The following is a 9534-nucleotide window of genomic DNA, read 5'->3' on the forward strand; positions in this document are numbered from 1 at the left end:
GGCTTTAATCTCTAGTCTGCAGCTCTGGGCGCTGGTTAGGCTGGACATTTAAAATGTCAATTTTTTCTTCTTCTTGTCTGTGATCCCCGTGTATTTGCGCTTGCCTGGACTGACCGGGGACGGGATGGGATTGAGCTTTTCTGGACAGTGGATTGAGGAGTCTCAGCTGCCCCCAGCAAGAATAGCAGCTTCTGCAAGCCGGGGGAAGAGTTAGAATTTCGTCACACCCAGCAATTGTGTTGTGGCGACGGTGACCCAGAAAGAGGCAGCGTCCGTCCGTGTGGTCAGAGTGGAATGAGACCTCAGACCAAAATTAGGCTCGCAGAGGAGCGCAGCGGCTTGTGTCACGGTGATTGTGCGCTTTCTTAAAAAAAAAAAAATTTATGTAAAAAAAAAGGCCCTGTCTCGACTGTCTGCTGTCGAGCATTTCTTTTGACTTCAGCGGGGAAACTTGCGTCCTGTGTTTAGCAGTTGCTGGAGGGGGCATCGAGTCTGTCACCTCTGACCCACTTGGGAAGGAGAGACCTCTATCCTGACAAAAGCAACTGCTCTTTCATTTTAAATCCATGAATTGTTGACACTGCTATTTTTATCTCCCCCCCCCCGTCTAAAAAAGCAGGAAACCTTTTGATTGCCGTCTACGTCGTTTTGCTTAATACCTTGGGGGAAAGTTCTTTCCTGTGAAGTGCGAGACGCTGATAGAGTGTGCCTATAGGGCTGGGTTGAGACACCCATGTCACGGTCCAGAAACAAGGCTGGAAACAGGGTCGTCGATCAAATCAACAGATGTGTTTTAGTTTATGTCGTCACACGCGATGACAAATCAACGTGTCCCATACGCCACATCGCCATCAAGCTGTGACGACTCATTAAACAATTAGTTGTGCCCCCAACCAGTGTACATTTTGCAAGCGTGATTGATAGAGAATGAATGTGGTCCAATTACATGCAAAGTCAGTGTGTAACTGGAGCACATTTAATTATCTATCAAACGATCCCCGTGACCAAGCTTCCCTGGTACGCTACGCCAGTGAGGTGTGATGTCAGCAGAGTCAGGGATCCACGTTAGAATCGGATGTTTTTCATTTTCAATTTTTATTTTATTTTGGGCATTTATCAGACGTCTTATTCCAAAGCGACTTACTTACTCAATCAATACATTTGACTAAGCAAGTGAATCATCAATCCACCAGTCGTAGCAGGAAGAGTAATCCAGCTCAGGCCCGGGGCCATTGATAGAAGGAAAAACCATCTTCTATCACCTTCTTCTAAACCTTTTATTATTTAGACACTGGAGAAACAGAGAAACAGTACAAGGGGGTGCAAAAATACGTTTTTAGGGGACACAGTAGAGGGGAAAAGCGGGTGTCTTCTCGTACTCTCTGTGTTGCAGCAGTCTTCCCAGGCCGTGGACTCTGCCCAGCCTGACATATTGATCAGCAGAATCAGGCCAAGGGTCAGTGGTGGGCCAGGGTTGTGGATTAGAAAAACAATACTCATACCCCCGGTTTAGGCATACAAGTCATCTGTACTAGTAGTCTTGTATCTTGTATGGCATGACATGACATTTCAAAAGGTTTGATGATATATATATATATATATATATATATATATATATATATCAACTGGCACTAAACGAACAAGGGCTACTAAGCTATAGCCTCCTCACTTCAAACGTTTTGTAAGCTGGTGAGAATTGCAGCAACTTATTGAAATGGCTTCTTCTTCCTTTCTTCCACAACCACAACCAAATGGAGAAAATACTGAAAGAGAGAGAGAGACAGAGAGAGAGAGAGAGAGAGAGAGGGAGAGAGAGAGAGGGAGAGAGAGAGACAGAGAGACAGAGAGAGAGGGAGAGAGAGAGAGAGACAGAGAGACAGAGAGAGAGGGAGAGAGAGAGAGAGAGAGAGAGAGAGAGAGAGGGAGAGAGAGAGAGAGAGACAGAGAGACAGAGAGAGAGGGCTTGGTGTTTCACGGTGGTGAATGAGGTTCCTCCTGGCTGAAAGAAACTTGGGATATTGATGAAGTATAATTGTCCTGGTGCCTGTGGTAAATTTTTAAACAGAGGCATATCGGGTGCACCTCCTTCAGCCTGCTCTGTTCCTCTCGTCTTAATGAAAAACCTGAGCGAGAGCAGAGGGGAGAGAGAGAGAGAGAGAGAGAGAGAGAGAGAGAGAGAGAGAGAGAGAGAGAGAGGGGGGGGGGGGAGAGAGATAGCTGGGCTGAATGAAAGGGGGCTGCATGTGAGCCGGCTGCCCTTGGCTCGCGGCCAGCGTCTTGGCAGTGATTCAGCAGTTAAACACAGGCCCGCTAAGCCTCCTTTACAACCTGGGGACCCTGAGCATGGAAAAACTGAGTTTCTGTGGCTACAGTGAAGAGCCCACTTCAGAAAAGACACATTTTGGGTGATTTAGAGAGAGAGACAGAGGAGAGAGAGAGAGACAGACAGACAGAGAGAGAGAGATATAGGAGAGACAGACAGACAGAGAGCGAGATATAGGAGAGAGAGAGAGACCTAGAGTAGAGAGAGACAGACAGAGAGAGAGAGAGACCTAGAGTAGAGAGAGAAAGAGAGGATAGAGAGAGAGAGATAGGAGAGAGAGACAGAGAGAGACAGAGAGAGAGAGGCAAAGGAGAGAGAGAGAGACAGACTAAAGAGAGAGAGAGAGAGAGAGAGACAGAGGAGAGGGAGAGACAGAGAGAGACAGAGGAGAGAGAGAGACAGAGAGAGGCAAAGGAGAAAGAGAGAGAGAGACAGAGGAGAGAGAGAGAGACAGAGGAGAGAGAGAGAGACAGAGAGAGGAGAGAGAGAGACAGAGAGAGAGACAGACTAGAGAGAGAGAGAGAGACAGAGGAGAGAGAGAGAGAGGAGAGAGAGAGACTGTGACAGAGAGAGAGACAGACTAAGAGAGAGAGAGAGAGACAGAGGAGAGAGAGAGAGACAGACTAAGAGAGAGAGAGAGAGACAGAGGAGAGAGAGAGACAGAGGAGAGAGAGAGAGACTGAGAGAGGAGAGAGTTAGACTGAGAGAGAGAGACAGACTAGAGAGAGAGAGAGAGAGACAGAGAGACAGACTAGAGAGAGAGAGAGACTGAGAGAGAGAGACAGAAAGAGACTCTCATTGTCTTCTCCAACCGGGGTACTCTGGGTATTGTTGGCTGGAGGTGGGTACATTTTGTCTCCATGGCTTTGAACTGCAGACACAGTTTATGATCTGGAAGCAGACGCGTGCTGTATTTACACTAGAATATGACTATGATAAATATTCAAGTTTAAAAATGAATACTGTTTTTTTTTCCAGATTGTAGCCGTCACAATCACTTTGTCAAATCACATGAAGAAAACATGTTATTAGCCCACATCTACATCTCTTGATTGCTAGTTTCATAGTTTAGACGGACTCTAGCATCTACATGATACATAATTAGGCTTCATCACCTGGACACATCCTTTAAGATGCGGTTCAATTGTGCAACACTGTCTTAGAGCTCACAAGCCTAGCGAGAACTTGCGCAAACTCAACCCTCCCTGTTTGACATACACTCAAATCGTCCAATCCCGTCTCTTATGTAACCCAGGTGCAGTGATGTCAGCAGATGTATTGGCATCATTCAGTCTTACAGACCTGTACCCCCGATTCTGACGATGCCAATACTGGTTGGGCAACCTTTTCTCTGGCAAGCTGCTCATGAATCAATCAGTTTGATTCCCATGCCAGATGTCGATATACTGGATGTTTTACCAGAGATTAACAGCCGTTTGGCTGCGTTCGTAAACATGAGCAGGATAGTTGTTTCCGTTGTTGAGTTAGTTCAAGTTAAACTTGTTATTGTCACATGTACTGGGGACACTCGCGAGCTCCCCTCTTCTAAAACACAATAGAACACAGTAGTAGTAGCACAGAATACAATATGAACACACAATCATATCATAACATTGCAATACACCACCAGTAACACATTAGCAGAAGAGACTCTGCACACAACGCATTAGTACGCAGAACATCAACATTCGCAAACCATTTTTGATCTGTGTGTGCAGCCAGTTATAATCAGGTAAACAAAAACAAAAAAAGAGTTGGTCATGAAAACTCTCGAAATAAGAGGGTTTGTTCCCGACGTCCCGTCCCGGCCCAGGCCTGCTCCGTAGGAAAGCTCATTGGACATATTTATTTATAGCGGTTTATAGCCGTGCAGTCTGAGCGCGGGGAGGCTGGTCGAGGACATATCCAAACACAAACCGCGGACCTGCCAAGTCATGAGTTGTGAGATTAATTTCAAAGAGACACAGAGTGTGTGGCTCAGGAACCAGGGACCCGATTCCGGTAATCACCCCCCACCCCCACCCCCACCCCACCCCCCCGGCGCTGGCCGCCACCACCACCCATCCCTCCCCTGCTGTTGGCTCTCTCCCGGCATCATTTCTAGGGGCATCATTTCCTGGGAATGCACCGTTCACCTCTTTCGTACATGCCTAGCCTTTTTTTTAAGTGTGGGGCTCGTGTATGTGTGAGTCAGGTCTGTGAAGTCGGTCCAGACAGCTCCGGTCGGGTCGGGTCGCACGACTCGTAACACCGCGGTGTGTGTGTGTTCTGCTGTGGCCTCCCTCCCTCCTCTCTTTTTCAATCACCGTTCTCTCAGCTGTCGTCGTCTGTTGTCGTTGGCTATCTTGGCCATTGTCTCGTCGTCTTTCTCAACAATACTTATTGGCACGTTTTCCCTTTGCCCCCGACATTCCAACTGGACATGCCTGCCTGCCTGCCTGCCTGCCTGCCTGCCTGCCTGCCTGCCTTACAGCCTTTCCGCCCGTCCACCCGCCCGCCCGCCCGTCCACCCGCCCGCCCGCCCGCCCGTCCGCCTGCCGCTGTTGCACCCAGACGGGTTTCCTCGGCAGGATAAATATAATCCCGGTCATCCACTGGCACCAGGGCCACTCGCCAGATCCTGGCAGCGTGCCCACTGGACCTCTGTGCTTACTCTTAGCCCAGGGTGGGGGGGGGGGAGGGCTCATCTCCATGGCCTCAGACCACCTCTGACTGCTGGCTTAAAGGGGGGCTGGCTGTGCCTGCAGAGGGAAGTGGGGGGGGTGGGGGGGTGGGGGATAAGGAATTCAGGACACCAAATCTGTAGCCTGGTGGGACACCTCCATATCTCCACAGACTGCAGCGCCCCCTGGGGGGGGGAGTGAGAGAGAGGTTGGGTGATGGTGGGGGGGGGGGGAGGGGGGATCAGCAGCCTATCTTTGCTTCACGTTGTTGATGTGCAGTTTGGTGTGTTCTTCTTGACTGGATGTATTCCAATTATGGAACTATTCGGTTGTTAAGTCTGATGTCACGGGTGACGTTTAGCAATTTCCGGGTCCAAATTAAAAATCCCCAACTCCAGAGTACCAGTGTACTAAAGCACCAGAGTACCAGAGTACTAAAGCACCAGAGTACCAGTGTACTAAAGCACCAGAGTACCAGAGTACTAAAGCACCAGAGTACCAGTGTACTAAAGCACCAGAGTACCAGTGTACTAAAGCACCAGAGTACCAGTGTACTAAAGTGGTAGAATGACAGTTCAATCGTTTTTTAGACTGGGATCTATTCATACAACAAGGGACACAGCAGCACTTTCCCGTTTTTCCCATATTTGTCAGGGTCTTTGAGCCTCGGAAAAGCGCTATACAAATATAATGAATTATTATTATTACTGCGGCATTTCGAAGAGAGCGCCTCAGCCAACGTTGGACCCGGAAACACGTCACGACTTAACAACAGAATAGCCTGGGGTCACGGTTCTGTCCCTTTACTTCCCCCAACTTCCATAGCGACAGGAGTCAGCTCGGTAGAAGAGGAGGTCAGCTCGAACCTTATTGAAATATCCTCACAGAAAACGATTCGAAGTGCTTAATATCGTCCGTTTATTCAGTAGAGGATGCCTCCACCTCTGTCTTAGCCTTCTGTTGCCATGGCTCCTCAGTTACCATGACATCGAAGGGTCTGAGTATGACTTGTTGAGCTGCGAGAGAGCAATTTGCATTGCATGGGCCCCCGATGGCCCCCGATGGTATTTTTCATTTCATATGTTTATCATCAAAACGGAAGAGAAAAAAAACACTGCTTAAGATCCACCCAATAAGCCACTGTCAATTTGTACAAACCAACTACTGTATATAAACTCTATAATGCCTCCTGATCATAACCTGGCAACTGTTAGGCCTTTAACCCACAAAAACATGTAGAAGTGATATTTATTCACTTTGATACTTTTGTATATGAAATCCCCCAGTATGGTTGCAATGTTACTTCAGCTTGAAACACATATGGAGGAGCCTTCCCGTCCACTGTTTTCATTGTCGGTGAAGATGAGTTGTGTTGTCACACAACTTAGGGGCTTATACATATGCTTTTAATACCTCGTGGCACTCCCCTGTGCTCTAACCGCCAGTACATGAGCCTGATGAAGTCTATGTGTTGGTGGGGGGTGGGGTGGTGGAGAGGAGGTAGCAGTACATGATGAAGTCTATGTGTTGGTCGGGGGTGGGGTGGGGGAGTGGAGGTAGCAGTACATGATGAAGTCTATGTGTTGGTCGGGGGTGGGGTGGTGGAGAGGAGGTAGCAGTACATGATGAAGTCTATGTGTTGGTCGGGGGTGGGGTGGGGGAGTGGAGGTAGCAGTACATCAGCTGTTGATCCCTGGCCCCGCCCCCCTCCTATATAAACAAACGGAAAAGCAACATTTGGTGGCCAAAACCAAAATCCTGGGAAAGGCACGAGGCTGTGTAATTGGAATAGCAAGCTGTGTGGAGTATTTGAAATCTGTGTGTGTGTGTGGCGGAGGGGGGGCGGGGGGGGGGGCGAGGGGATTGCCTAAGGAATGGAAGACACAAGATTAATGTCGAATGTCAAAACATACTGATGCATAATCGCATTTATCACATATCTTTTATCTCTGCCTTGAGCTATCTGTACAGTCGCGTCGCGACGCTGATTAACGTATGTATCTGATGATGCTATCAGATCTCTTCTTTAGGTCGGGTTGAGTTGACACGGGTTGATCACGTATCGTTCCTTCTTTTTCTCCCCCTGTGCAGATCGTGAGTCGCGGGAACACGAGGACACCTTGACGACAGAGATCACCGAGGACCAGCTGCAGCCGGCCAAAGTGCCTCTGAACCCCAAACAGGATATCATCAACACCAAGAAGAGCCAGGCCATGCGCAAGGACAAGAAGAGACAGCAGGGCAAGCAGCGCTCCATGGGCCAGATGGACTACTCCCCGCTCCCCATCGACAAGCACGAGCCAGAGTTTGTAAGTAACTGACTTAAAAAAAAGCCTTAAAAAAAGCCTGACTTAAAAAAGCCTTCAAGTCTAAAATACAGCAGTCCAATTTATAAAGCCTAGAAAGGTCACGAATTTCAGTTATTCGGTCTAAAAATGAGGTGCTAGGTGTTCAAAATGAGATCCTGCAAGGAAATCAGTCCGACCACATATATTTACACGGAAATTAATCAAGCTGGAACCCCCCCCCAAAATGCCAATTCGCTTCCTTTTTCTGTCTGTATGGCAGTGAAATCCCTAATTTCATCACCTCGAGGATAACAAAAAGCTAGCATATGATATGAGGTCTAAAAAAGGTCTTACATTTGACTTTGTAGGAAACTTGTAGGAGCCCTGTGTGTCGAGGAGGAGCAGGAGTGAAGGGGGTTAACTCTGCTCATGCTCGCTGCCTCTCTCTCTCTAGCGCTGCTAATTCGTTGGGAATGCAGTGTGATATACGGCTCGCATGTAGGAAGACATAATGGGCTATAATTAGTCTTGTTCCCCAGACACTTCCGCCCCTAATGTGTTAAAGGTCTGGTGGGCCGATGCGTCAAACTTGGCCTTCATTAAAGCCAATAGAAAAAAACGGACGGGGCATAGCCTCGGGCTTTCATTCGCATCAATCGTCATAGAAATGAATTCCCACTAAGGCCAGGTTTGAGTCGTTGTTATTGTGCTGTGCACAATAGCCTGGGGATGACGTTAGGCTGTGCTAGCATACTGGAAGGAGCTCGGGGAGATGTGGACGGCAGGTAGCCTAGAGGTTAGAGAGGCTAGCAGGCTAGCGATCGGAAAGGTCGCTGGTTCGATCCCCTGCCTCAGGAGGGAGCTTGCATGTGAGCTGGTGACTGGAGGGTTGGGCTGGCATCATATCTAAAGGTGCCCTACCACTGCCGATGTGCCCTTGAGCAAGGAACTTAACCAGAACTAATTGCTCCAGGGGGGGAAGACTGCATCTTCCCTTGCCTAAGGTCTAACCTTAGACTCTTTCTCCCTGTCTTCCCAGGGTCCCTGCAGGAGGAAGCTGGACGGGATCATCCAGGGGATGAAGGACACGTCCCGGGTCATGGCTCTGTCCCTCTACCTCCCCAACTGTGACAGGAAGGGCTTCTTCAAGCGCAAGCAGGTTAGCTCTCTCTCTCTCTCTGTCTCTCTCTGTGTCTCTCTCTCTCTCTCTGTCTCTCTCTGTGTCTCTCTCTCTCTCTCTCTTTCTCTCTCTCTCTCTCTCTCTCTCTCTCTCTCTCTCTCTCTCTCTCTCTCTCTCTCTCTCTCTCTCTCTCTCTCCCTGCCATCAAAAATGTTTTACACAGATCCTAAAACCTAAAATGTTATGAAATCAACGTTGTGTCGTGATGAAACATCGGTGGACCACGTCTGTAAAAAAAAAAGCCCTCATGCTGTATTTTGTCTCTCTCTCCCCCTCCTCTCTCTCTCTCCTTAACCCCCCCCTCCCCCTCCCCTCCCCTCCCCTCTCCCCCACCCCCCCCTCACCTCGATGGTCGCCACCACAGTGTAAGCCCTCTCGCGGCAGGAAGCGGGGCATCTGCTGGTGCGTGGACAAGTACGGCGTCCAGCTCCCCGGCACCGACTACAGCGGCGGGGACATCCAGTGTAAAGACCTGGAGAGCAGCAGCAACAACAACGAGTGACGAGGCGACGTCCAAACCCTCCCACCCAGCCACCCACCCACACCCCCCCCACCCGACCCAGGGCCTTGACCTTCTCCCCCCCCCCCACCCCCCCACCCTCTCGCCTGTCTGCTTCCTCTCTCCGGGTCACTTTGAGATTTTCTTCTTTTTTTCGACGAACGGAAAAAAAAGAAGAAAAAGAAGAAAAAACTAAAAACTAAAACTTAAAAACACGAAATCAAAACGAAAGAAGAAGAACAGGCTGATAAGAGACAGCCTGGAGTCTTTGTCAGCCCATGTGCACATCTCTCAACGACGGAAAACCAGCAGGTTTCAAACCCTTTTGTCTGATATGTGGGCCCCACTATGAGCTATGTCCCCCCCCGCTATCGAATCTTGAAAATATATAACCTGTATTGATATATTTTTATAGAAGCTGTGGGGTTTAAGCACCAAATGTTGTATCGATGTAAAGCTAACAAAAAAACACAAACAAATGGGAGAAGGAGATAGCTGGAACTTTTTGCGATTTGGGGTTATTTTGTTGTTGTTGTTGTTGTTGTTGTTGTTGTTTTTCACACAAAAAACAAAAAGAGAGA

The 9534-nt window shown here is 48.7% G+C and overlaps 1 protein-coding gene across 1 annotated transcript in view; it reads left to right on the forward strand.

Annotated features, from left to right (window-relative positions):
* Positions 1 to 8956, forward strand: part of igfbp5b (insulin-like growth factor binding protein 5b) — a gene marked incomplete at its 3' end in the record, with an annotated part of 15393 nt that extends 6437 nt beyond the window's left edge. Inside the window, exons 2-4 of the mRNA XM_080526070.1 lie at positions 7078 to 7295; positions 8314 to 8433; positions 8819 to 8956. Of these exons, the coding sequence (XP_080382196.1) occupies positions 7078 to 7295; positions 8314 to 8433; positions 8819 to 8956 (476 nt within the window). The remainder of the gene's footprint in view (positions 1 to 7077; positions 7296 to 8313; positions 8434 to 8818) is intronic.
* Positions 8957 to 9534: the final 578 nt, after the last annotated feature.

This window comes from Nansenia antarctica, assembly GCF_963989245.1.
Source record: "Nansenia antarctica genome assembly, chromosome: 3".
NCBI classification, from domain to species: domain Eukaryota; kingdom Metazoa; phylum Chordata; class Actinopteri; order Argentiniformes; family Microstomatidae; genus Nansenia; species Nansenia antarctica.